The sequence below is a fragment of the Suillus plorans genome (genome assembly GCF_016647745.1).
Source record: "Suillus plorans strain S12 chromosome Unknown HD556scaffold_17, whole genome shotgun sequence".
NCBI lineage: Eukaryota > Fungi > Basidiomycota > Agaricomycetes > Boletales > Suillaceae > Suillus > Suillus plorans.
The window spans coordinates 397,202-422,731 of record NW_024537401.1 but is presented as its reverse complement, the minus strand read 5'-3'; the positions used below and the strand labels follow the sequence as shown (position 1 = coordinate 422,731).

The 25,530-nt window shown below is 47.1% G+C and overlaps 10 protein-coding genes across 10 annotated transcripts; 6 read left to right on the top strand and 4 right to left on the bottom strand.

The window, feature by feature from the left end:
• Window positions 1-151: 151 nt before the first annotated feature.
• Window positions 152-771, top strand: HD556DRAFT_1211880 (uncharacterized protein; the record flags this gene model as incomplete). The annotated part of the gene is given in 3 exon segments (XM_041296582.1): window positions 152-283; window positions 333-428; window positions 445-771. Coding segments are annotated over 3 exon segments (555 nt in total), but the record flags the coding sequence as incomplete, so codon positions are not given.
• Window positions 772-4,561: 3,790 nt separating this feature from the next.
• HD556DRAFT_1233985 (uncharacterized protein) lies at window positions 4,562-5,836 on the bottom strand (the record flags this gene model as incomplete). Its single annotated transcript, XM_041297637.1, has 2 exons — window positions 4,562-5,402; window positions 5,490-5,836. The coding sequence occupies 2 exons, from the start codon at window positions 5,834-5,836 to the stop codon at window positions 4,562-4,564; spliced, it is 1,188 nt and encodes a 395-aa protein (XP_041162314.1).
• A 739-nt stretch (window positions 5,837-6,575) lies between these two features.
• On the top strand, window positions 6,576-8,833 carry HD556DRAFT_1526110 (cytochrome P450; the record flags this gene model as incomplete). Its single annotated transcript, XM_041309296.1, has 14 exons — window positions 6,576-6,792; window positions 6,856-6,985; window positions 7,038-7,229; window positions 7,296-7,441; window positions 7,494-7,606; window positions 7,661-7,766; window positions 7,826-7,839; window positions 7,897-8,086; window positions 8,139-8,195; window positions 8,249-8,273; window positions 8,323-8,445; window positions 8,497-8,510; window positions 8,567-8,699; window positions 8,749-8,833. The coding sequence occupies 14 exons, from the start codon at window positions 6,576-6,578 to the stop codon at window positions 8,831-8,833; spliced, it is 1,545 nt and encodes a 514-aa protein (XP_041162313.1).
• A 1,126-nt stretch (window positions 8,834-9,959) lies between these two features.
• Window positions 9,960-10,989, top strand: HD556DRAFT_1233852 (NAD(P)-binding protein; the record flags this gene model as incomplete). The annotated part of the gene is made up of 5 exons (XM_041297625.1): window positions 9,960-9,999; window positions 10,054-10,098; window positions 10,148-10,561; window positions 10,613-10,766; window positions 10,818-10,989. The coding sequence occupies 5 exons, from the start codon at window positions 9,960-9,962 to the stop codon at window positions 10,987-10,989; spliced, it is 825 nt and encodes a 274-aa protein (XP_041162312.1).
• A 72-nt stretch (window positions 10,990-11,061) lies between these two features.
• Window positions 11,062-11,979, top strand: HD556DRAFT_269520 (ubiquitin-conjugating enzyme E2 2). Its single transcript, XM_041310087.1, has 4 exons — window positions 11,062-11,170; window positions 11,220-11,346; window positions 11,398-11,874; window positions 11,927-11,979. The coding sequence occupies exons 1-3, from the start codon at window positions 11,168-11,170 to the stop codon at window positions 11,784-11,786; spliced, it is 519 nt and encodes a 172-aa protein (XP_041162311.1). The 5' UTR covers window positions 11,062-11,167; the 3' UTR covers window positions 11,787-11,874; window positions 11,927-11,979.
• Window positions 11,980-13,724: 1,745 nt separating this feature from the next.
• On the bottom strand, window positions 13,725-14,528 carry HD556DRAFT_269504 (uncharacterized protein). Its single transcript, XM_041310085.1, has 2 exons — window positions 14,178-14,528; window positions 13,725-14,123 (listed from the first exon to the last, which is right to left on the bottom strand). The coding sequence occupies exons 1-2, from the start codon at window positions 14,280-14,282 to the stop codon at window positions 13,773-13,775; spliced, it is 456 nt and encodes a 151-aa protein (XP_041162310.1). The 5' UTR covers window positions 14,283-14,528; the 3' UTR covers window positions 13,725-13,772.
• A 133-nt stretch (window positions 14,529-14,661) lies between these two features.
• On the bottom strand, window positions 14,662-15,421 carry HD556DRAFT_269508 (uncharacterized protein). The gene is made up of 2 exons (XM_041310086.1): window positions 15,030-15,421; window positions 14,662-14,974 (listed from the first exon to the last, which is right to left on the bottom strand). Exons 1-2 carry the CDS (start codon window positions 15,236-15,238, stop codon window positions 14,776-14,778), a joined length of 408 nt encoding a protein of 135 aa, XP_041162309.1. The 5' UTR covers window positions 15,239-15,421; the 3' UTR covers window positions 14,662-14,775.
• A 1,275-nt stretch (window positions 15,422-16,696) lies between these two features.
• On the top strand, window positions 16,697-21,199 carry HD556DRAFT_1441204 (SNF2 family N-terminal domain-containing protein; the record flags this gene model as incomplete). The annotated part of the gene is made up of 29 exons (XM_041306255.1): window positions 16,697-16,925; window positions 16,976-17,138; window positions 17,189-17,275; window positions 17,329-17,394; window positions 17,447-17,494; window positions 17,553-17,569; window positions 17,624-17,727; window positions 17,778-17,879; window positions 17,931-18,025; window positions 18,076-18,141; window positions 18,191-18,274; window positions 18,307-18,400; window positions 18,448-18,481; window positions 18,529-18,590; window positions 18,645-18,722; window positions 18,770-18,843; window positions 18,898-18,913; window positions 18,964-19,014; window positions 19,064-19,168; window positions 19,219-19,229; window positions 19,287-19,372; window positions 19,427-19,480; window positions 19,541-19,589; window positions 19,639-20,113; window positions 20,172-20,502; window positions 20,551-20,752; window positions 20,813-20,932; window positions 21,024-21,126; window positions 21,179-21,199. The coding sequence occupies 29 exons, from the start codon at window positions 16,697-16,699 to the stop codon at window positions 21,197-21,199; spliced, it is 3,027 nt and encodes a 1,008-aa protein (XP_041162308.1).
• On the bottom strand, window positions 21,175-22,092 carry HD556DRAFT_269140 (uncharacterized protein). Its single transcript, XM_041310083.1, has 3 exons — window positions 22,069-22,092; window positions 21,787-22,012; window positions 21,175-21,727 (listed from the first exon to the last, which is right to left on the bottom strand). Exons 2-3 carry the CDS (start codon window positions 21,885-21,887, stop codon window positions 21,487-21,489), a joined length of 342 nt encoding a protein of 113 aa, XP_041162307.1. The 5' UTR covers window positions 21,888-22,012; window positions 22,069-22,092; the 3' UTR covers window positions 21,175-21,486.
• A 741-nt stretch (window positions 22,093-22,833) lies between these two features.
• HD556DRAFT_269397 (uncharacterized protein) lies at window positions 22,834-24,567 on the top strand. Its single transcript, XM_041310084.1, has 2 exons — window positions 22,834-22,881; window positions 22,936-24,567. Exon 2 carries the CDS (start codon window positions 23,118-23,120, stop codon window positions 24,231-24,233), a length of 1,116 nt encoding a protein of 371 aa, XP_041162306.1. The 5' UTR covers window positions 22,834-22,881; window positions 22,936-23,117; the 3' UTR covers window positions 24,234-24,567.
• The last annotated feature ends 963 nt before the right edge of the window (window positions 24,568-25,530 follow it).

Here is a 25,530-nt window from a genome sequence, read left to right as displayed (position 1 = left end):
AGTGTGATCGAAGACTGAGATTTAAAAGCTTGACATGTTAGCACGTGACTCACATCTGTTCCGAATTTGTTCAACAACGTTCAACCCCAACAACAGTGAAGTGTTGAAGACTGGAAACACGACCATGTCAAACACAACAGCTCTCAAAGCTCACCAATTTTCAAGCTCGACATTCTATCCAGATATGCGAGTCGCTGAATCAGAAGATGTGATTCTACAGCCTTTGTCAGTCTCAATATGGTTTTCAGGTGCAGTACCTCGTCACATCGCTCGTTCGAATATTGTATGTGATCTTTCTTGGATAATGGCTATTTATACTGATGAAAATTTAGCCCATTGAAATCACCGTGGCTCTGAAGGACGAATTTAAATCATTCACGGTACCGGTAATCGAGATAGCGTCTCAAAAGCCTCATCTCTTGAATAATGTATGTATCTGCACAGACTTTGGCAATGCAACTGACCTTAATGCATTCGAAGTTCATAAACTTCCGTCAATCTCCCTCTGTGCCTGATGATGACATGTCGTTTTCCTTCCTCCCACTGCCACCGACATTCGATCATGCCGATTCGGACCACTGGGCAGAACTCTTGGGCAACATTCAAACATGGCTCGTGAAATCTGCGGATCCGACAATGCCTGAATGGACTTGGGGTCGGGAAGCATTCTGGTATGCATTCATCGCTACCCATCCTGACTTCCCAAGCGGGAAGTGGTCTTTCTGGGATCCCAGCATTCCCCTCGAGGGCCAATTTATTGAGGAGTGGGTGGGGGGCGGTGGTGATATCAGTATGACCATCAGAGATACTGAAGAAGAGCTCGCCATTGTTTCCACACACAGTGATACTCTGGACTACATTTGGTCCAAATTTTCGAGACACATCGCACTTTTCTATCCCTATCCTTTAGTTGCTACTTCGTGATTTTCTCCCATTCAACATTTCGGAACACTCGGCGTGATATATAGGATACCATATATTGTATTATGGCTATATGTTGTGTTTAAATAAATATGTATATTCAAAGACAAGCTGGACTTCATGATCGTGTTCCCTCGTGATTTGCAATGCGAAGCATAATAACTGTGGTAGAACACGTCTATAACGCCCTATACTTGTCATGTGAAAATTATGTATCTTGCATCCTATGCTATACAAGTAAGGCTGCTGTTATGGTTTCTATACTTGCATTGTACATATCGTACACCTTTCGTATATTAATCCTATATCTTGTTTCATTCGCTGTGCGTTTATTGGTGTCGTTGCCTTGCCGATACTTTACTCCCAACCCGGGAACATGCTAATCTCATATGCTGATTCAGTGTATTTCCGAGGTCAGATGAATGTCCTGAACTAGATATTTTATGTTCACTTGATTTGGGATAATTGTCAAATAAATTTATTATTTATCACAGATGTACCACTTATACATCACTAATTGGTCTCACTTAGCCTCGCGGAAGCGCAGGCTGCGAGGATTAGCCAGCATAAGGATTTTCCCGGACGCGAGCCCGGGAAAATCCGATGAATAGACAAGGTAGCTAAGGACAAATAGCGGAGACCATAGATAGATATAAAGAGCAACTCCAGGATGCGCGAACGCGTGCGCGTTTGTGCGTGAAAAGAAGCCGTAATGTGTGTGTTTGGGAGGGAGGGAGGGAGGGCAATAAGTATTGATGAAGGTAAAGAGAGAAAATAAGAAAAAACATATCTTTTAATGGACGAGCGCGAACGGATCACGCCCGTCATGTGCGGATTGACCATTAAATATGAGAGCGTGCAAAAGGGTTGGATTTTTACGGATGTATGAGCGAAAAGAGTCGGAAGACCAGCGCCCGATAGCTTGCACTTCCATTGCGGGGACTCCTGCTGCCGCAAGAGAAGTGGCCCCTCCAGCACGCATGGAATGACCTGCGATTGTAGGAGGGCAAAATTTTCGTAGGCGAGCTAAAAACCACGCCCGTGTAGGAACGGTCCCATTGGACCGAAGCCAAAGTGTGGAATGAAAAGGAAACATTGCGTCACGTGACACAAGGTAGTCCTTGAAGAGAGCGTGCGGGTCGGGATGAACGTGTGAACGTTGAATGACGATAGTTGCACCCTCAAACTGAGGATCGACTTTGTGCGTTTGCAGCACAAACGAATGATGCGTCAACGTGACGCACACTGACGTGCGCAAAGTGAGTTTATGACGGAGTTGTAGATGTCAAGCATCAGGCCAAACAAGCTCTCCCAGGCGTAAGAGGCCATGGAATCCATCAAGTAGGAGGGACACGAAGAGCTTGTCGTCATGAGATGGGTGATTGTAACTATCAACCACTCGAGCAAGATCAGTTCGCGTTAAGGGTAGTTTACGCTTAACTGGTGTCCCATACCGCCGCTTCGCCCCACGTAAGGTTCTTGATACCAAGCGTGACTTGCGAACCTCACGCACAGACGGATAAAACTCCTCCAATTGGCTACAGATTCCGGAGAGGTAATTGTCGACAGATCGAGGATTAATGTGCGCTGCCATGAAGGTGACGAAGTAGGAGAAAGTGTCGGCGGTAGGTTCGATTGCGAAATGATGTAACTCGCAGAAAGTGAGGTAGGAATTGAGGGCGGAGGAATAGGTATGATTAGTAGAACGATCGAGAGACAGCCCTAAATTGATGGAACGCTCGTGTATGAGACGTTCCAAAGACCAAGCTTCCCGAGAAGGTTGCTTGGCCCGCCGTAAGGATGGGATCATTTTTTGACCTCCCCCAGCGCATTCCGAGGGGGTTCAAAGGGTAGAATTCGAAGGCGAGGAACGCAAGACAAGGCTTCCCTAGCCTTGTTGCGCGATAGATGATCTGCGACGATATTCCTGTCTCCAGCAATGTGAAATACACGGAAATCGACCTCCGTGGCGAGAATGAGGTCGACAACGAACATAAGTAGCTGATTATAGCCCATGCCTCCTGAGAGCGAGCTGAAAATGCTAACAGTGTCGAGACTGTCAGTGAAGACAGCCAAACAATGACCCGGTGGGAGTTGTGAGAGTGCATCGTGGATTGCTGAAACAACACATAATGCTTCAAAAAAGAAAATATCTTTTATCGGCAAGCGCTCTGGAAGATTAGATTGAAAACCCAGATGTAATGAGGGATACCAGAATCCCATGCCGACTCCTGATGCGTCACAATAGACACGCAGAACGTCTGGAGCGTGCACTATTTGGCGAAGGTTCCAGGAAACAGACTTGAGGAGGTATACTCCGTCTGAACGCTCGAGATGCTCTGCCGCCCAGAGAATCTCGAGCACAATTCGGCGATTTAGCCACACGAGTGCTTTTGACTGCGTCTTTCCCTTCATTTTTTGATAGAGCGCCGCAAGTCCAGGTCGTAGCATAGGAGCCACGTTGAGAGCCCAGTTGAGGGATCCGGCGATATGCTCACACTCCCGTAAGGTTCGTCGATGGCGATGTCGTGCAAACGCTCTTAACTCATTAATGAGTTCCTTCTTCGCTTGATCACGAAGAGTGATGCGCATTAGCTGAGCGTCAACGTCAAAGCCGATGACCAGCAGAGGTGATCCAAACACTTGTTTGCGCTCCTCGTGAGGAATTCCGAGTTCATCCCAGAGGAGGAGAAGCTTGACCATGTTCCGAGGTAAAAACTTTTGATACTTGACGTAGAATACTTGATCGTGTTGTTCGGCGTATGAAAAAGAGTCGTCGACATAGATATAAGCTAAAATGAAGCGGGCGAACGTAGCCAACCAGATGACGAGGGACATGAAAGCGTGAAATATACGTTGGGAGGCACGTCCTCCAAAAACGTTTGCCCTGTCAACGTGTCGACGTCCTTCAAATGAAACGACCTGTTTAATTTGCCATAGTGGATGCATAGGCATGTGCCGATATGCCTCGGAAACGTCTGCCTTCCAAATGACTATAGGGCCGTCTCCTTCGTGCTGCCTGTATTGACGTAGTGCGTTCCCCAAGTGTTGAACGTTGTCCAAGGTTACCCCGGCGATATCGGCTTTAGCAATCATAGAATTGAGAGAGAAAGACCCAGCGCTATGGTTGGTTACCAGTCTATACTTCCCTCCTTCCTTTGGTACGGCGTGTATGGGCATGGTGTACATCCCAGGCAGTAAGTTTGGACCAAAGTCCTCAGAGTATCGCCCCACTCGTACTTCTTTCGCAATCTGATCATGAAGAAATTCCCGCTCTTGTGAGACTGCGGGAACAGGAGTAGCTTCCTCCCATGTAGTCGGATACTCGCCATAGTGAGTGTCAGCCCAAGGCCAGAATCCTTGGCGAAGACCTGTGCAAACAGAAAGGTAAAAGCCCGGGTTAGGATGACCCGCCTTTTCCAACATAGACTGGAAAACGTCGACCTTGATGGGAGTGTCGACTCGGAAAAGATCTGGACGAGAGTGAATAGTATTGATGGCTTCGACATTGAGGAATTCAGAGGCAGGAGGGTTGGGTAAGGCTTCTGCTGTTTCGGTCCAAAGGGCTGTCGGACTGATTATCGACGTTCGTTTATCCCAAACGAAGTGACGTCGATAGCGCTGGCCTCTTGCAATTGTTTCATTTACCTCTTTTGTCCAATGGGCACTCTCCCCGCTTATGATTCCCCCTGCAGCTTCCTCGGTCGCATACATGGAAGTAGAGACACTCCCTGGCCTCTTTCTCGCACTCTCCTCGGTTCCATTTATGACAGGGTTCACCCCTTCCGCCTCTGGTTTGGCTTTTTCCTCTAGCAGAATCTTTGATCGTTTTTCCCCCTGAATCATGGGAGCTTTGCATTGCGACCATTCCAAAGGCTGAAAGGTGACTGGACTTAAGCCCATCGAACCTGGTGAAGTCATCAAGTCGGAGGAATTTTTGTTGCTCAACAAGGAGTCGAACGGCCCGGTCGAAATCGAGGACTCGTTCATGGACTGTGTAAAAGTGGTTCCCGAAGATATCGGACATGTACTCTCGATACTCTCTAACCTCCTCTTCTCGCCATGGCATGATGAAGGTGAGTGCTCGAGTCCATATGTCAGTGGCGATTCCCCAATCTCCAGCTGATTTAACCTTGTGACTAATGGTAGGTTGGGAGAGCGAAAGCTCGAATCCCTTCCCAAGCGACTGGGTTTGTTTTGAATCGATGGCTGTGGAATACCGTCTGGTGAAGACTTTGTCGAGGTCAACAGCCTTTCCCTCGAGTAACAAGGTCCATTGCGAAGTGGAAAGTTTTGGGCATCCGGGGGTTGTTGTAACTTTGGTCCGGTAATACTTGGGGTCGTCAGACCATTCTTCGTAGCACCGCAGGGCCATCTGAATTCCCTGTGAGCGAGAGAGGGTGCGAAATCGCGATGGATCGACCCATGGACAGAATTGGAGTTCATCGTCGGTAAGTTTCTGACGCTTTCCTCGTATGATCCTACTGCTCCCTCCAGACTCTGATTCCCTTTCATCAACTTCAGTTTCTTTGCTACGTGCTCTTCCCCTCCTAAATGCTCTTCTAAACACCTCCTCTTCTGGTTCTCGCGACTCGCCACCCCTATCCGTACGTGTCGGTCTTGGGCTTCCTCGAAAACTCTCCGATTCTTCTTCGGACCTGATGGTATCGAGGACTTCAAGATAATGCGCGAATCCGCTATCAAAGGATGGGTCTCCCTCTCGTGTGGCTTCAGCGAGTATTTGTTGGATGCCCAGCACTGCCTTTGCCTTTGAGATTTTGTGCCTTCTGAAATCGATGACAACTTTGAGACATCGTTCAACGACTTTGGGATTGAAAAAGGTGGTGTGACTATTCCCAGATTCTCTTTGGGCCGAAGATCGAGTTTGAGAAGATGGTTGTTCATAATCCGACATAGATGAGCTTGTAAAGCGATGTTTATTAAATGTGACGAAAAAAGTATGCTAGTGCGATGACGGGTAAGTGAGAAGAGGCCAACATGAGAATACCCTTGAAAACATACCTAGTGCAATGACGGGCAAGTGAGAAGACTCAGAAGAGGCGAGGACCTCCTAATTGCCCACACGCACTAGGAAAACAAAACGAATCTCCGCCAGGACAGAGATTGCTCAGCACATGCGTCATGCCGAGAGCGCCCAGAGCGCGTGCCACAATGGCAAAGGGGTAGACCCTGGGCCAGTCCGCACATGGGAAAACTCGAAAGTATCGACCAATTAGACTTGTGTAAAGAAAAGATTAAACTCGAGGATCTGGCTTTATTGTACACATTTGGACTATTTTTCGTCAAATATTCAACGTGCGAATTTGACGATTGGCCGTGTAGATCGCAGGCCTTGAACAATATAGTGCTACGTAAATTATGTAGTAACAGACCGATGACCGGTACATGATGTGTTCCACATGTACACGAAGAAGCAAGCTGCAAATATGATATCGTAGCGGCAGCGAGCTGCCATTATCTGACTTAGAAGAGTTAAGTTCCAAGCAGACACTAAACAAGATTTTTTTTTAACAAAAAGACAGGAAGAAGTGGGAGGGTGCCACTAGACGAAAAAGGCCCGCGGCGCGCATGAGAAAATAGTATCCGTGTGCTCGGACAATTTGAACGGGGAAGACCAACTAATAACTTGCAGCATGCCTTGCGCCCAACCACAATCTCTCCCCATGCTCTTCACTCTAGGGATATCGTGCATTGTTGCCCTACTTGTCACTTTGCGTCTGACTTCTCGCAGACGTGTCTACCCTTTCCCTCTGCTACCTGGTCCTCGTCCCTTACCATTTTTGGGTAATGCGCTGCAATTGGATACTAAACGTCCTTGGCTCACATATACTGCGTGGGGAAAGACATATGGTTGGTACTAGTAGACCAGGCTCTTTGCCAAGCTCCTGGATTTAACTTCATGCCTGATCGTAGGAAAAATCTTCCGCTCCCGCATACTTGGGATCGACATGATCATCATAAACTCCGAAACCATCGCCCAGGAGTTGCTGGAAAAGCGTTCTGCGAATTACTCTACCCGCCCCGTTTGTCGCATCAATGAATTGTATGCATTACCGGTTTCCATTCAATTTGTTCTTCATCTACTGGCGATACAGAGCTGGACTGGCTTTCAATTCTATACTGCTTCCGTATGGGGAGACTTTACGACAACATCGCAAGATCTACCATCAAGTCCTTAGGGCAGAGGTCTCGGTCTCGTACCACGAGATACACTCTCGCCATGCAAATGAACTAGTCATCAATCTCTTTGGTGCCACTAGTGACTCACTGCAGCAACACACTGAAACGTTCGTACCTAATCCAGTGATGTCGTTGTGACGTATGGTCCAATTGACGATCAATCCTTGTGACAGATATGCGGGATCCCTAATCATGGCCGTGACATACGGACATCTCGCTGATGAAGACTCATTTCTTTCCCATGCGCACGAAATACTTGATATTGCAAAACAGATTCTCTCTCCTGAGAAGGCTGCCATGTTCACAGCCTTTCCTTTCCGTGAGTGCCTCTGTCGATGACATGATCTTGAACATTTAGCATGAGGTTGCAGTCGAAAAGTTGCCGTTTTGGTGCTTTGGTGGAGCATTTTCCCTGATGGGACGCTGTAGAGAAATAAGTCAACAACTTTTGAACGAGCCCATTAATGAAGTGAAGGCACAGATAGTACGTTCGCGCGGACTTGTGGATGAAAGTTTCGCCTGATCTGTTTGCGTGAAGGCAGATGGTACTGCTTCACGCTCATTAATCGCTGACTTTCTCAGTCAAGCTCATGACGACACTGACGAAGACATTCTGAAGGCTGTTGCATTCATGGGATACATGGGTAGGAATTTGTTTTCACCAAGACGGAGCTCATCTATTGACGGGAATACGGCATCTTAGCTGGCATGGAAACCGTGAGTCGCTACTTAATTACTTGAAACATTTCTGATTCTTATTTTGATGTTTCGCAGACTGCATCCACATTGCAGACATTCGTGCTGGCTATGGTGCTCCATCCTGACGTCCAATCCCGTGCTCGTGCAGAAATTGACCAAGCTGTGGGGCATGACAGCATGCCGTGCCTTGATGACAGGGCGTCACTGACCTACCTTGATGCCATTCTTTGCGAGGTCCTGAGATGGCATTCTCCCGCCCCCCTAGGTTAGTCGGTAGTAATATAGTTTTGTGTTTGCATGGCTGACACTTTGCACAGGATTCGCACATGCGGCATCAAATGATGATGTTTACGAAGGGTACTTTATACCCAAAGGTTCGAAGTCGTAAGAGTCAAGGTTGCCATTGACTCACCTGTAGTTCGGCCAGGTACAATAGTCATGGTTAATCAGTGGTATGTCGGGCTTGGGTGCATGTATTGGTTTGAGCTGAGCATTGCTCAGGGCGCTGTCTCGGGATGAAGACATATTTCCCGATGCATCGCGCTTCGATCCTAGCCGCCATCTGACTGTCGATGGGAAGCTGAAGAACCCTTTCGTAAACCATTTTGCCTTTGGTCATGGCAGGTGAATTTTCCAACCTTACTATCATCTTCAATCATCCACTGACTCTTGCAGGCGTATTTGTCCTGGTAGGCTGATTCATAGCTGATTTGGCAGTGTCGAGGATGACAAATGCCCTTGGCAGGTCGTTGGTTTGCAGAGAACAGTCTGTGGACTGCATTTGCTACGATACTCGCCGTCTTGCGCATCGATCATGCCAAAGACTCAAACGGAGACAAGATCGAGGTGAAACCGGAGTACACCACCGGCTTGGGGATGTAGGTGATCTAGTATGTATTCAATAACCTACAACTGACTCTGCCGAAGTCACCCTGAACCATTTCACTGCTCGTTTGAAGTCGTGAACACAACGAGAGAAGCACACATCCGAGCGATGATGAATTCGAAGTAGACTTAGTTTGCACTTGAGGTGGTCTGACATATGATACGGGGCAAAGTGCACTGGATGGCACGGTTTTACGGCCTCTGTTTTTGTCTGTCTCTGATGATTAAGAGAATTGCTTTTGAATACGTTCACTCTTCAGAAACCAGATCTGTTTCCAAAATCTCGTGACCCGGCGCAACCAGGCTGCATACCGTTGGTCGGTTCACAGGCTCTTCCCCACTGCAACGTGGGTCCACCTCAATATCAGTCGACAGTGACCTATGCGTTCGTACGTATATCGAGTCATTCAATTATATAACTGTAGCGTCATTAAAGTTCGCCTTGGAGCGTCATAATCACGCAGACTGACGGGGCAGGCTTCATGGACCCGCATCCTGACGTTGAACCCTAGAACCGAAGTTTAAAGGTGTCCATTGACAGCCCAGGCACCCCCATACTATGCTTACGGGAGAGGAATCGATCTCACAAGGTTGCGCATGGACACAACGTTAAGACATACATCGTCCAGGTGGTGCCAATTACCTGAGATTCGACGCCATGGGTAAGTATGTTAACCAATCAGCGACCCGCCAGTCGACTCTGTCTGGTGCCAGGTATCACTGACCTTCTCGTATTCTCGTAATTTGGCAGCAGAAAGACGCTGTAGGACACACGAAAGAGATAAGAAGATTTGTGTTACAGCGAATCCAAACGGGTTAATCCAGAGAAGATGGTTTCATGTAAATGAATGCATACTTCGGGGGGAGTGAACCGTACTTTCGCTATAGTAAGCAGAGCGGGGGCGATGATGCATATATAGGTATTGGGATCATTAGTATCGTAGAACGTGTAAGCTAGTTGAAGTGAATCGGTTGACTCGGGGTGAGGATATAAGGGATTTGGCAATGCCATCGCTGTTGGGACTTGAAGCTTGAAGGCCCAAATATTGATAGTCTTATCATCGGAAGCACTGACGAGGAGGGCGCCGACCGTTGACAGTATTAATATGAGTGTGCTCTTTGGAGGAGTTCCGACCGGGTGACCACTATATCCCTGATCCGTTTCGATATTTTCACACAGGTATAGTGATCACACCTGGACATTCTTAAGCTTGAAGCTGAAGCTTTGATCAGTTTGGTTATCATTATTTGCCATGGATCTTGGATTGAAGGGAGTGCATGTCCTTGTCACAGGTTGCAATTGTATCCGTTTACCATGTGAGTGCTGATCTGATACTACTTACACAGGGGCAAGTGGCGGCATCGGGCTCGAGACTGTGAAATTATTTTGTAGTAAGTCATCCCCCAAAAGATATCTGAGCACTGAGTTGAGAGCATCCAGCACTTGGTGCAAACGTGACCGCACATTATAACTCGCACTTTGGTCCGATACAGGAACTTTTGGCGTCGAACATCAATTTTCAACACGTCCAGGCGAATCTGTCTGAAGAGGAGGCCGTGGTAACCATGTTCAAATCGCTCTCTACTATGCCTCATGGTCCCGTGCAAGTAGTCGTCATCAATCACGCTATATCTCACAGTTTAGCTGTGCCCATTGCAAGGATGACGCTGGATCAATGGAACACTACAATAACTGTGAATTTGACATCTTCATTCCTTGTGTGCAGAGAGTATTTGAAGCATCTGGAAAGGGCTTCCTCGGATATCAAGGAAAAGGCAGCAATTATTCTTGTCGGAAGTACTGCTGGGAAGTATGGTGAAGCCAACAACGGGGACTACGCCGCGACTAAGAGTGGTCAGTAATGGTTTCTGTCAGCACTTTTGACATGGACTCACGATATTCTAGCAATGATGTATGGCTTGAACCTGACGCTGAAGAATGAGATCGTGAAGATAGCCCCAAAAGGCAGAGTCAACTGTGTTGCACCTGGCTGGGTCAAGACGCGTATGGTTGAAGACATCTTGAAGGATCCTCAAACAATGTCTCGTATATTGGCCACGTAAGCGATACCATTTGATTCATTGTTGATATGAATGTCGTGCCACCGCAGGGTTCCACTTAAGAAAGTGGCGATGCCAATGGACATCGCGACACAGATTGTGGTTCTTGCATCGTCTACTCTTTCTGGTCACGTCACTGGACAAGTGGTGATGGTTGAGGGTGGAATGGAAGGGAGACTGCTAAACAGGCCCGAAGACATCGATGGGCTGCAAGGATGCTGAGAATTAGGGGAGAAATATTTGAATTTTCTAATTGCCGATTTTGTGGTGTGCTTTGTAAGCATTCGCTTGAGGCTAGCAGCGGACCGGGTGTGGCCTTGCGAACCTTCTTGATCTTGTACTTCTAGTTCTCTCGCAATTCTTACCTCTGTTTTAATCAAATACAAGCCAGCCAGATAACATGGTATGCGAGCATCAAACCCAATCGTCTTTGCCGCTTATGATTTCAATAGTCTACCACCTGCAGGAGGCGGCTTATCCGTGACTTCAAACGACTCTCTAGTGACCCGCCAAGCGGCATTTCTGGAAGTCCATGTCCGGATAACATCATGATCTGGAACGCTGTAATATTTGGGCCTTGTCAGTTTTCTATCTCTGTATATAACTATCCTTCTCTGACACTACTTACAGCTGATACACCCTTTGAGGACGGCACATTCAAACTTCTGCTCACGTTTGATGAATCTTACCCCAACAAGCCGCCTACAGTGAAATTTCTTTCCAGAATGTTCCATCCAAATGTATATAACAATGGCGAGCTCTGTCTGGACATTCTACAAAACCGCTGGTCTCCCACATATGATGTCGCCGCCATCCTTACTTCCATCCAGAGTCTCCTGCACGATCCTAATCCGAACAGCCCAGCAAATGCAGAAGCTGCGCAATTGTACCGAGACAACATGAAGGAGTACGTGAGAAGGGTGAAAGCCACAGTGGAAGATAGCTGGTTAGATCCAGAAGAGAAGCAGAAGATGATAGTCGATGGCGACGGGGAAGGTAGTATAGAGTCTACTGCCTGACATATCCTTTCGTTTGGTTTATATTCTCACGGACAACTTCTGCAATCTCTGTTGTTTTGTTTCGGTTTACCAGATTTAATTTAATGAGGTTTGTGTTCGGACTCCTTGTAAATTGTCACTTCGATCATACTCGCCAACAGTGGTTTCCCTGGCTTTGAACAATACTCATCTATGCATTAATCGTGCAATACTTTAGGCACACCTTAATATCAGTTGCTCTACCAGGATAATCTCCCCTGGTCAAACCTTTGCTATGAGCGATACGAGTCTTTGAATTATATTCGCGCTAATCACAAACAGGAAAGAATCGGTGAGTTGGCAAAAAATCATGTTGAATGTTAATGTCGAGCATTCCGTAGAGCGCAGTCGGTGAGGGCTTGTGAGCCTATTGCACCGACAAGTTGTGATTTATTGTCTCATGTTCTGCGTGGAAATAGCTCCGGGATCGATATGAAGACAGGTTTCGGTGCTACAGATCATCATAATTGGCTACGAGGAGTTTGCACACAAATTGCATATCTTGTAGTTATCATCGCGAGCAAACGACTGCTCAAGCGTTGCTTTCCGATAACAGCATGCCTCTCGTCTGAATCGGTGTGTGTTATTATGTATATGTGATGCATTCTTTCTGATGGAATGTGTCATGTCTCACTCCAAGGCTGGCTAATCGGCTAGTGGTCCGTGCTGTTCTATGCAGTTGGGCCAGAAGCTACATCGGGCGTGCTTCGCCCTCATAGCCTTCATTAATCCAGGGTGATTGAGAGGTCGGGACTGCGGACCGCCTTGCAGGATTTGTACTGTGTCAGTGGGACCTTCTTTCGGATGCAGTGAACAGAATATCATGCTTCCGACTCTTCCCCACTGAAGATCGAAATCGTGACACGTTTCTGAATATTCTGGAATCGGATGGCCGTGGCATTGCATTAGGATCTCTCCGTGTACAAGTCACCCCTGCGCGGAGGATCTGTTGATGCGATCCTTCGATTTGATGTATATGGGACTCTGCACACAATAGCCTTGGACATATACGCACCAAGTTTTACCAGTCGCACGTTTTGGTTAGCCAACAATCGGATGTCCCGACCTTGCACTACACATGTTGTCCAACTGCGCTGTGTACATCGAACTTTTGGACTAGTATATGACACACTGATTACTGCTGTTTTCAAAACAGTTGGCACAGCCGCCGAAACGCCACTTTTTCAGACCTTTCGAATATGTAGCATCAAACAATTGTTTCTCAACACCCACTGCTCCAAATGCTATGATTCTTTAATGAAAGATGATCTATTTTATGGTATCCAGGGCATGCCAACAAAATTGGAGAAATTTGACTGTTATCTTGGTATCTTGTTTTCATAAGGCTGCATTCTGACTCGACGAATTTTCCTGCAACAACAAGCTCTTCACCCAACCTATGATAACTTTTGGGTTCATTGGGTACCATTTCCCGAGGGCGCAACAATGAAATCTAGAGATTTGGTGCAAAATTTGTCTCGCAAGCATGTCACTAGGACTGTTGAGGTTATGAAAATCACACTTAAAGCTCTCAATTTTTTTGCCATGCCTTCAGGAGACAATATATAATGAACAGTTGAATGTCTGTTGGTGGAGAGGATTGGTTGTTCTTGCTGGAAAATTATGCGAGGCAGAAAGTAACACCATGAAAACAATATACCGAAGTAGTGGCCAAATTGCTCCAATTTTGTTGGCATGCCCTGGGCATCATAAAATAGATCATCTTTCATTAAAGAATCATAGCATTTGGAGAAGTGGTTGTTGAGAAACAATTGTTTGATGCTACATATTCGAAAGGTCGGAAAAAGTGGCGTTTCGGCGGCTGTGCCAACTGTTTTGAAAACAGCAGTAATACTAGCCCACGAAATTTGAAATTTGATGCAGGTTACCGCAACAGGAGGGTTCGCGTTGTCTTTTCACTCCCACAATCATGCCGTGCATACACTACGCCCAGACCTGCAAAACCACTCACGCACCTCGCCTACTTATGCAGAATAGTTTATGTCGAGAAGTCGCCAAGAACCATGGGATGCACATAGTCAACACGTGCAGAATACCTCGCCAGTATCGGAGCGCATTAGCGTTCCACAAGATTAAATCTTTGTTCCACGACATATAACGAGCATATGATGAAGAAATCGCTTTCCACAGATGAATGTGATCTCGTGCGGCGTCACTACCTGATCTCGGTGAAAAACCCGAAAAACCCATGTTAACGCGGTCGATGATTAAAGACAGAAACAAGCGGCGCGTGAGGGTCACACCTCCCGAGGCGTGGTCAGAATACCAATGTGTTGATTTGTAATTCTTCAGATTTGTCTACCACACTTCGTTGTAAGCAGAAGGAATTGGTAAATATAAGTTGCAACTCACTTTGAATAGCATAATTCTACTTTCATCCATCAAAATATTATCCACATTAAACAACTCCTCGCTAACGATCTCACGATAAGGTAACGCAGATCCTAGCGGTTCCATAAATGGGCAAGAAATGGTACTAGTCAGCTCGCCTTCGACAAATTGACCAAGCCCGCCTAATCTGTCTTCAGCCTGATGATTCCGAGCGATGTGGGTTGAAATCCCTGATGCGTAACTGTTGGGGCATGCGTGACACTCGAGAAGAGTCGTTGATGGACTCAACAACACGGAAACCACAGTGAAGACCGCCAGTCCTCGTCCCTTTGAACCCGGAACCGCGACGTATGCTGCGGCCCCCACATTCACCAAAGTAACTTGGGATCATTCAAGGTCGGTTGGCCATAAGTCTCGACGAAGAAGTTTTCGAGTTCCACAATGGCACTGCGCAGCATAAAGAAGCCATAGCGGCGGGAATCGATTGGGCGAGGTAGACCCATTGTCCCAGTGACAGAGACACGAATGGCTACGAGTTGATCGTTCGTACTGGGGTGAAATGAGCATGTAGGTTGGTAGGACTTTTGAGAATATGGAAGCATGGAGGTGGGAATTATATTTACGCCCATGACTGCCCCTGTGTATGGAACATGATCCATGAGAGAAGGTAAAGAGAGTTTCGCGGTGCATTCCATTGATTGGTGGATTGGACTATTTCGCAGTCTTTGTCGACTGTTTTCAGGATTGGTTGCGCTGCATCGGCGTGGATCTCGTTCGTTGTCAAGGACCTCAGATGGATATCGTCCGCATGAATCCGGCTTCCAGCGCAGTTCAGCCTGAAAATGAACTGGGCGAAAGACTGTAAACGCTCACGGGTCTGGCGAATATGCCACCACGACAAGTAGATCTTGCACAGCACAGAAAGTGAAGTCCACCGAGGTTGTGGTGTCGACAGGGCAGCTCCAGCAATGTAGATCATTGAAATCGGTCGCGGATGGTAGACGCGTAAAGGGGATGCAATCCTCCCCAACAATAACAATGCCGTATACACCACCCGAAAGTTCAAGTGTAGTTTCCAACATCACTGGGGGGAGTGTGTACTTCTGCTTGTACTCGAAGCGCTGCCATCCAGCGTCATGCTGTCAAATTCGCTTGCGGCGTGTAGCTTGCAGCATGTCTATTTCAGAGGTTTCCATTGGAATCATTTGGAAATAGCTGAGGTCGATCATATACTGCAGGATCTCTGAATTGTCGATTATTGCTTTCAGCGTTTTGCACGTCTAGTATGGCTGGTGAGTAGAGTAAGACGAATGATGTGTTCGCTTACCTGTCGTACCCGGACTAGGTCATACGCATCAAGAGGTGACAATATAAGGTACAAAAGCTCTTGGGCGAGCTGTACCAGTGTTGTAGCTCTTAGTATGTGGCTCATCAGGAATTCTAGCCAAGCGCTGCAGTACATTGGAACCAAGAGGAGATTTTACCAGTCAGATCAAATCTACACTTCGAAGGTCGGACTGTGAAAGGTGCAGCTCAGTACCTTGTAGACGTGGTCTTGGAGGGGATGAGAAAGTACAACTTATACTTGGGCTAGAAGCTAATAGAAGCCGCTTTAGCTTCAGCTTCAAAAATATCTGACCTGCCGACTGCCAAGTTCACACGCATCGGCTGGCACCAACTTGGCCTCTACTTCAAGTACTTGCAACTTTTCTGTGTACAACCAAATACAGTACCAACAGCTGTCGCTCCTCGGCAGGAACGCTGATCATCGCCCTTCTTCAGCGCTTCAGCCTGTGGCCACTTCATTTGGCCACTCAGTTATGTATGCAATCGTGGAGTTGATATTCTGCAAATTTTGCAATTCCGCTGGCAAATGTGACATGGTATATTACCTCTACTACGAGCAGCGCAGGGATCATTGGCCTGGTATTCAACGTTCAACAAGCATGGATACGAAGTGTGGCTGTCCCTACTAGTTGAACAATGTTTTGAGCCCAGGCGCGTCAGCCTACTGCACAATGTCACCAATGAGACATGCGTGTGTACCAGGAGGAACTGCTTTGAGGTTCAGGAAGGGGCAACGATGAGATGGGTATGGACTGCCAGGGTAAGCAGGAATGGCAAGGTTTGCAAAAGGCAAGTGGGAGGAGGTCAAACACGGTGTATCCGACCAGAAGAACACGATCAGTTCTACACACATTGGCGTATCAATCTCGCGTGCCTCGGCGAGATACGAGAGCACATGCTAAAAACCATTATTGTCCGTCACGGAAGGCCGCCTTGCTTTCGTTTGGCTGAATGGTGACCTATCGTGCAAACTTGTCTTTCCGCTAGCAGGGAAACAAATAGCGTGAAGATGCGCATCCGAGACAACCAAGTACTTTCAACTTGGTCCGCTCAGCCACGAATATATTCTGAATTGCTCCCGTGTATGTTTTAGAGTTTGTTTGGCGTTCTTTGGCAACGCCGTGTTTAATTAATTCAAGTTGCTGTACCTAGTATACTTCAAGTGCTGCCGCTCATCTCAGCCATATTCGAAGATGGGTGATATATCCAAGAGCACCCAAAAGAGCACATCACGCGTCCTGGCTGCGCTGGATTACTCCATGCCTTCTTCCTCAAATTATCATACCACTATCCAAACATCCCAAATTCTCGGCAAGCGTAAATCCGAGTCAAATACCTTTCCTGTGTCGCCAGTGACTCTCCCAGACGTCGATTCAACGATTCATGTACCACACTCACAATTTAACAAGCCTGTGCATGCGAGTAAGAGAATTGCAGATATCCGTTATTATCATCTCACGACTCGACTGCAGCTGGCGCTTCATTACAAGGTGCTTCATCTAGAGCTGGCAGATCTCAATCAAGAACCAAGAACAATATTCAAAGCAAGCTCATTACATCCGGCTTCTCTCTGAGATACGACAGCGAAACTCCTGCTACTCGCATTGATCAAGGAGGCCCTGATCAAGAACAGAGGTACTTTGTCCGAGCATTGGAACATCAGTCGTCGTTGACACATGTATAAGATTGGCAGAATTCGTTTATAACTCTATTGAAAATCTTGGAGATAGACGGTCTGTTAAGGATGCTATCCGAAACCTCGGTCTTCAGAGGTGCGTGGTGCATTCAACATGGCATTCGCAATAGTTGTACTGAGGTCGTATAGTGACAAGGATCTCCTCCCCGGTCTCGAAGTACGGCTTTTACCTCACCAGCTCATCGGTGTCAACTGGTACGAGTATTAATATATAGGTTTCTGTGCATATATCAATTTCAGAGCACAGGATGGTGGACCAAGAAAAAAAGTCCCCTCACAGGGGTGGTATCTTAGCGTAAGTATCTTTACTTTATCTTCAACCCATGCACCTTAATGATATTGACTTGACTCAGAGATGAAATGGGTCTTGGTCAGTTGTTTTAACTTCGTCAAAATGCATCTGTAACGAAATATTCTGCCTCAGGCAAGACTGTCCAAATGATTGCCACAATGGCAGCCAATTTGCCCAGGGACACTGATGCTGTGAAGACCACGCTCGTCGTCGTTCCCGCTGCGCTCCTTCAACAGGTTAGTTTGTTTTCCTTGATCGGTTTTGACCACGTTGACGCCATTGCCAGTGGAAGGAGGAAATCGAGACGAAGTCGAATGACTTATTTACCGTTCATATACATCATGGACGGGATAAGCTTTCCACCCTGATGGACGTCAGATCTAAAGACGTATGTCATCTGAATCATCACAGCTTCGCAGAGTGACTGAGGTATCGTTAGGTCATCATCACTACATATCAAACCCTGAGCACGGAGCTTACTATTCCAAAAGACATCGAAGAAGGCGATGAACTGGCATATCTTGAGGACCACGGGTAGGTAACACATTATTTGTACTATGTCGACCCCTTCAGCTACTTTGCAGAGGGGTACTTAGTCGCATGAGATGGTATCGTGTGATTTTAGACGAGGCCCAATTTATTCGAAACAGGTATGTTCAGCATTATTCCATGTATTGAGTCATTTGACATTCCCAACAGGGGAACGCATGCTAGCCGCAGTGTAGCTCTACTTCGTTCAACTTATAGGTGGATGCTTACAGGCACACCTGTCACGAATACACTGTATGCCCAATTTTTTTTACAGCATTTCTTAGTTACCCAACTATTCCCAGTGCTGACATATATGGGCTTATTCGCTTTGGGCGTTTTCGCCCTTGGAATGACTGGGAGTCATTTAAACAATATATTGTGCGTTCCTTCGCCTTTTGCACGTTCTGCTTCTCATCTTCGTTTAGGCAAAGGTGCAGCAAGAGGATGCGCCGCTTGCGGGTGAGTAAACTGCTTGTCTGATGTAGTTCTTGGGCTCAATCATATAGCAATGCGAGCGCAGGAGATTCTGAAGCCCCTGTTGCTTCGTCGCACAAAACAAGCTAGATTGGTAAATCACTAATAGGATATCTTATTCCTGTATTCTCACTCACGAGTTTTATAGGAAGGAAAACTCATTCTTCAGCTGCCCCCAAAAAACATTGAGCTCGTGACTCTTGAATTCTCAGCAGACGAGCAACAGGTACGTTGATTGGGTACTCTGACATTTCACATACTCATATCTCACAGCTGTATGATGATTTCGAAAAGAAAAGCCACATTCAAATCAATCGCTTCATCAAAAGAGGGACGTTGTTGAAGAAGTATGCACTCAGTTATTTTTGCGTTATATTTTCTAAATGCAGTTTCCATCCTAGTGCAACTTATATCTTGGTACCTCTTTGCATTTGCATTCTTGTGGTCATTTTTAATACATTTTATAGGCGATGATCCTCCGGCTTCGGCAGCTGTGTTGTCATCCGAACTTAATCCTGGTGCGTCTTTTGTTCTCCGATCACATAGGTGAATTAACACACCCCACAGTGTCACACAGAAGAGCACGAGGACCCCTCCATACTCATGTCCGATGACAAGGGAAAGGAGTTTGCGCGAGCAATCCGAGTCATGGGGTCGGCCTGGGTCGGCGATGTGAGTACTGTTAGTCTACCCATAGCCAGTATTAAACTATCTGCCTACAGATCAAGAAGAGGTTCAGTTTTACTCTATTGTGTGACAGGTAAAGAAGCTAACAAATTACTACACTCAGGTTCATGACACGCGCACTAGAGAGTAATCTACTCGCATTCTCGGATGAGGAGGGCGCAGATGCAACATGTCCTGTCTGCAAAGATCGTATGTACTCGTGTCTCACTAGATTGATGCTCAAGCCTCACATGTATGCGAAAGTGTACGTCAACAACGCTGGTCGTGTCCTTACCTGTGGCCATGAGATTTGCTTTGGTCAGTGGACCCTCATCATACCATCGTCGTTGTGTTTTGATCGCGCTCTTGTTTCTCTAGATTGTATGCTCATACTTTCAAATTCGCCGATTACCCATGACGGAGAATTGTAAGCTCCTAAGTACTACTCCTTCTGTTACATCTAAACCATTACCCAGTGGTCATGGAAATGAGAAAGAAAATCTCCGTGCCGAACGTGAGTATGAAGCTGCTGCTGCGAAAGGTCACCGGCCTTGTGCGTATCCCTCTTTTCTTCGTCACGCTGTACTCTCGCTCATTCGCGCAGGCCCTACGTGCAAGAAGATGAACGACCCAACGAAGGTGTTCAAGTCCATTGCATTCGAGCCAGAGGAGGATGAAGTCGAGGAGGCAAATCGCGCTCGTAAGCACGCTCGCCGGGTTGTGCAAGAGAAGCCCGTGCGCCAGGGTACAGTTTCAAGTGAAGAGTCATCTGACTCAGATTCGGAAATCGAGTTATCTGTGCCTTCACGCTTCAGGGGTGCGACGCCAGAGGTCGACAGCTCCGACGACGATATGCCAGACTTCTCACAGCTATTCGCGAATGGAGGAAAACTCAAGAAGAAGGACAAGAAGGCAGCGGGGAATAAACGATCGCGCCAGCAGTCTGGAAACGTGCGCATAACTTTTGTCATTGTTGGTGCTGGGTTTGACTATGCGGTGTGTACTACAGGACGAAGTGCTTGATTTGACTGTGGGTGATGTGTCGGATTACCTTGATGGTTCCGACATTAAGCTCGGAAGGGGGCATGCCGTGCGGTCCTCGAAGAAGCACTATGATAATGGAAAAGGGAAAGCACCCATGAGGGACGACGAGGAGAAACCTCCATCGCAAAGTGCAGAGAAGGCAAATTTGGAAGTCCCTGGCGCCCCTTCCGACGCACTTATTGCCATGTGGCGAAAAGGTGATTACGACCTGGAACCAAGTACGAAGATGCTCGCCCTCATCAATTTCCTCAAGTCATGGGACGAGAGCGGGGACAAGACAATCTGCTATTCACAGTGTTCGTACCTCAAATTCTACAAGTTATTGTTGACACAGTATCACACAGGGACCTCGATGCTTGACCTCATCGAAACGCTATTCTCGCGATATGGGATCCGCAGCCTGCGGTATGATGGTTCCATGAACCGGATATCGCGGGATAATACCCTTGCGACATTCAAACGACCTGATGGACCCAAGGTCATCCTCATCAGCACGAAGTGTGGTAGTGTAGGTTTGAATCTGGTTGTGGCAAATCGCATCATCAAGTAAGTCACAGGGTTTGAACCATTTACATCATGATTGCTAAAAACTATGATGATGAATAGTTTGGATCTATCCTGGAATTATGCGTCCGAGTCACAAGCATACGACCGCGTACATCGTCTGGGACAAGAGAAAGATGTCTTTGTCAAGCGACTTGTTGTCAAAAATACGATAGAGGAGCGGTGAGTCGACAGTTTCCGTTATTCGAACGCTAACTCAGGACCACTGTTTTTATCTTACCGACTTTCTATCTCCCTCACAACAACTTTGCAGAATGCTCCGCCTTCAGGAGGTTAAAAGTGACCTTGCGGATGCCGCGCTCGGCGAGGGCGCGGGAACGAAGCTACAGAAGATGAGCGTTAAGGAAATCAAGACTGTATGATATCATATTATCCCTCACTACGGTTGCTGATTGCCCATTTTCGTAGTTGTTTGGGATGAAAACTTAATCCGAAAGCGCGGACATGTCACCTTTCTATTCTATTTTCTCTCGTGAAAGTGTTCTGCGCGCCTTGGCACGAGCGTAAAACTGGCGGCTAAACTTGTTATTTATCTTGCAGTCATGTTGTGCGCCCATGCATAACACAAATGATTCTTTTCACTAGTATACCTTATCACGGCTAAATGGTAGCATAGCACAATGCATAAACTAGTCTATTCCTCTATCTAGATATAGCCTCTATCGTAAAAATGCGCGCATGGCCGTTCTCACTATGGTCCATGGATAAACTAGTTTTCACACTAGAAAGGCAAAAACGCCGAAGAACCCTGCCATAGCTCCCATTACCAATTCAGTGTCAGCATACGAGCCTGCCAGTGCCATTGCTGCGCCCGTAGACTTGGCGGTTGCACTCGTCGACGTGGACGTGGACGTCGTCGTATTAGGCCCGAATGACATGCCACTAGGCAGTGTTAAAGTCGGACCGGTTAAAGTCAACGAAGATAAAGTCATTGAGGGGGGCGGAGGGATGGTGAAGCTATAGGGATCACAGTCAATCTAGCAGCTTATGACAGCTGAAGGGGGGAGGGTACTTACGTCGGGGGCGTAGTACCACTGGGTAGTGCTGAGATATTGACTGAGGGTTGAGCCTGCACACCAGCAACGAACGCAAGGACGAGAGCAGAGGTAACTTTCATGATGATGACGGGTGATGAGCACGATCGTGACGAATTGAAGTCTGGAAGCACAATAAGTGGTTAAGTTTCTCGAGGTTGGCGACTACAAAATCGGTGTGGGCAACCCTGTAGGGCTTGTTTAGACACTGTAATAGGGTGTAAGGAGTCAGGACGCCCCACTCTCGTGATATTCATTACATACCTCGCAACTGCCCAGTATAGGGAGAACGTAGTACTAAGAGAAACACTAAGCCATACTACCCGCACATATGAGCCGACCTTCGATGCTGAACCGATTAGTAGCTGCGGAACTTACGAGAGCGCACAAAAAATCGTTCGATGATGGACCTGAGAACTCCACGTTCTGAGCAAGTAGTTTGATCTGTTAACGTTAGTACTATACGGCATCAGATCTGAAAACACGAAACTGGGGTACGTTCTTTCACGTTCTGCACCACCTTGATCTCTAATGATATTCCACTCATCGCCTTTCGAGTTGAGATACCTCCGTAACACACCCTTCTACTGGTCGTCTTCCACATGTGACTCGGATGAAATGCCAGAGGTGTGCTGGAACAAGTTCAAACGACGACTTGTTGTCATCACACATCAATATGTGACAGGCCCTGCGCATGACTCCCAAACAACTAGATTTTGTATCTACTGCGGCAGCAACCAAATGCATTAATAGGCTACGATGGTTTGAATCATTTCTAGGTCAGTTTTAATATCAATGTGTTTGCGCCACATTGCAGACCTGACGCAGAACATGACGAAATCGAGCTGCCAGCCTTGGCAGTTCACCTTCCATGAGAACAGGCCGATCGCCGTGTAGGAGCAGCGCATCTGTTACCGTCACGACCATATGATGATCCAGACCCGAAAAAGTCCACTTAGGGTGGTAGCGACTCTCCATCGGGACAACATCTACACCAATGTCCTTGCAGTTTATGCCACAACCTGCTGGACCAAAGGAACTTCACGAGAAGAAGACTCCGCACAAGCTGAAGCTAAAGTAAGTTGAAAAATATTAAGTTTGCTCAATTCTCCTAACAATGAACACTCCAAGTCGCGCAGTCCACAATGCGCCACTTGATTAAACTGTGGATGTGGACCTTTCCCGAGACCCTACAAAAGGCTCGCATTGCCATTTTCCAGTGTCCGCATCTTTAACTTCTAAGACTGACAAGTCATTTTACATTCCGGCCTTCCTTACTCAATTCCTAACTACAAGACCTTGCTGATTCACAAATGATCATCGGCCGTTTGCACGCAATCCCGGACTGGGGCACTATAAGCACTTCCAGCACGGAGTCAGATGAGCAACCGTCTCTGACAGATGTGAAGTGGGACAACTTGGAGGACAGTCATTACAGGTTGAACCCTTTGTGGCCTGAGAATATCTCGGAGTCGCTCCCCTCCGAACTCCAACCGTTTCTGCTGTCACGTCCAGTCCGCCCTCAGCACCTACAAGACAAACAGACCTATCGGACCCAGTCACACGAGAATGATGAGAGAGTTGAGTCCATCAACGAAGGATCTTCTTTGTTTTGGGACAAGACGAACCACTCCATCAGCGAGCAGTCTTCCCTTTTTGATGACGACGAGACAGACCACACTATCAGCGAAGAGTCTTCCCTTTTCGGGGACTCGGATGAAACAGACTCCATGATCAATGAAGCGTCGACACCTGCAAGTTTGCCACAGGATCACACAGTGTTCCTTAATGTTGGATCGCAGCCTCCTGCAGGGCAGCATTATACTTGGACTCCCTCTAATGTCGGGCTACAGCATCCCGAGGTTCAGCACGACGCTCCAATGCCCTCTAGTGTCGAGTTCCAACCTCCTGTGGGGCGGCACTATGCTTCTACTCCCTCTAATATTGGGATACAGTATCCCGAGGTCCCGCATAATGCTCGGATGTCCTCTAACGTCGGGATGCAGCATCCTGCGATCCAGAATGATGCTTGGATGCCCTCTTACGTCGGGATACATCATCCCGGAGTCCAGCATGATGTTCGGATGCCCTCTAGTGTCGGATTTCAGCCTCCTATGGGGCGACATTATGCTTGGACTCCTTCTAATGTCGGGATACAGCATGCCGGGGTCCAGCATGCTGCTCGGGTGCCCTCTGGTGTCGGGTTCCAGCCTCTTCCTGGGGCACATTACTATTGGATGCGACCAAGTCTGGGGGCCAGCGGCATGATGATGTTGCCACCTTCGAACCCGACATATTCCTATGGGATAACCACCGCATTCCCGCCAAGCGCTCAATTTAATTCATCTGCCAATGCTTTCACAGCCCCACCCCCGAGCACGTCGTCGTTCAGGCATGGTACATGCACACCGGGGACGAAGCAAGGCTGAGAAGAAATTGAGGACTCGAAATATGGTGTAGATAGAGATCTCAACGTTATATGTCGCATAAATTTTGTACATTATTCATTTCCCGGGGGGTCCGTACTATTACGTGTATACAGTACATAGCATAAATTTGAATGGAGATTGTAACCATGCATAGAATAAAGACAATAATGAAAGAGGAATGAGTTACAATGGCAATAAACACTAGTAGAATGAAATCTAGACCAGCAAGCGACGCAGAGGAAGAAGTCTTGGGGCAGAAGAAGAAGGTTACAGTACGAGTTGGGGGTAAGTGGTCGAAGCAGTGGGTCAGTAGGCCTATAAGGAAGATTAGTTGACACTCTCAGAACAGATTGGTGTACAAAATCTTGACTATCCAGTCAACAGAGCTAGAATCTCATTTGTATCAGTTAGTTTCACAGCCATGGTCAACCGGCGGACCAGCAGAGACATGAAAGAATGTGAGTTAGAATACTTACATCCATGAGGCTGGCGGTGTCTCACGTAGAAGCTGGTTTCGCTGGCGACGGATATTCGAAGAACATCATGATGGCGCTGCCGAGAAGCCTCCTTCGAAGACCTCTCATAGAGCACACTCTTCTTATCCATCACACGGACATTCTTGACAACCGTCGAGACCTTTTTGCAGGGGAGTCAGACTTATACCTTGATGAAGTGTGCACATGGCTTACATTCGAGTACGATATCATTATCAGTCCTTCAGACTCCTGCATTCTCTCGCAATCTTAAACAAGCTGGTCTGACGCGAAAAGTTTTACAAAAGCTTACTATCAAATGCAGCATGCTACAAGGCTCGTTCATAGAGATTCAAAGACAGCCTTCAAATCCACTTCATTGCCAATTGGTGATGGCTTCGAGTTCATCGCCCGTGATGAAACGAGCAAGAACAAATGTACCTATGCACGACTTTATCAACAGGCAGCAAAAGAAGAATGAGCCATGCTTACTGGTATCTTGAAAGGCGCCCCATCTTCTCGTTATTGTTGACAGCAGGTACAGGTGACTAGAGGCTTGTCGAGGTTGTCCATTTCATTTACTGCAGCACTGTTGGTTTGTTGCTACTGTTTGTCGATAATACTTGGGGTGTTCGAAGTCCTGATCACCTGCCACGACACGAGGGTTGGCACATGCACCAGGCGTGTATCGTGGATGGGGATATACATGGTCAGATGATAGTGAAAGTAAGAGCGAGTAAGCTGTGATGAGTGTTATTAGGACCAATATATTAATTGGGTATGCATTCAAGTGAAAAATGATACCTAATAAGTTTCAATGCGCA

What these genes read in the sequence shown, in the direction of transcription:
- HD556DRAFT_269520 (XM_041310087.1), top strand. An exon ending in CGCTGTAATATTTGGGCCTT is followed by an intron (nt 11,347 to 11,397) that starts GTCAGTTTTCTA and finishes CACTACTTACAG; the next exon opens with CTGATACACCCTTTGAGGAC.
- HD556DRAFT_269504 (XM_041310085.1), bottom strand. Translation starts at nt 14,282, where the DNA reads ATGGAACCGCTAGGATCTGCGTTACCTTATCGTGAGATCGTTAGCGAG. An exon ending in GTAGAATTATGCTATTCAAA is followed by an intron (nt 14,124 to 14,177) that starts GTGAGTTGCAAC and finishes GAAGTGTGGTAG; the next exon opens with ACAAATCTGAAGAATTACAA.
- HD556DRAFT_269508 (XM_041310086.1), bottom strand. Translation starts at nt 15,238, where the DNA reads ATGTTGGAAACTACACTTGAACTTTCGGGTGGTGTATACGGCATTGTT. An exon ending in GTGGCATATTCGCCAGACCC is followed by an intron (nt 14,975 to 15,029) that starts GTGAGCGTTTAC and finishes CTGCGCTGGAAG; the next exon opens with CCGGATTCATGCGGACGATA.
- HD556DRAFT_269140 (XM_041310083.1), bottom strand. Translation starts at nt 21,887, where the DNA reads ATGAAAGTTACCTCTGCTCTCGTCCTTGCGTTCGTTGCTGGTGTGCAG. An exon ending in AGTGGTACTACGCCCCCGAC is followed by an intron (nt 21,728 to 21,786) that starts GTAAGTACCCTC and finishes TGATCCCTATAG; the next exon opens with CTTCACCATCCCTCCGCCCC.
- HD556DRAFT_269397 (XM_041310084.1), top strand. Translation starts at nt 23,118, where the DNA reads ATGATCATCGGCCGTTTGCACGCAATCCCGGACTGGGGCACTATAAGC.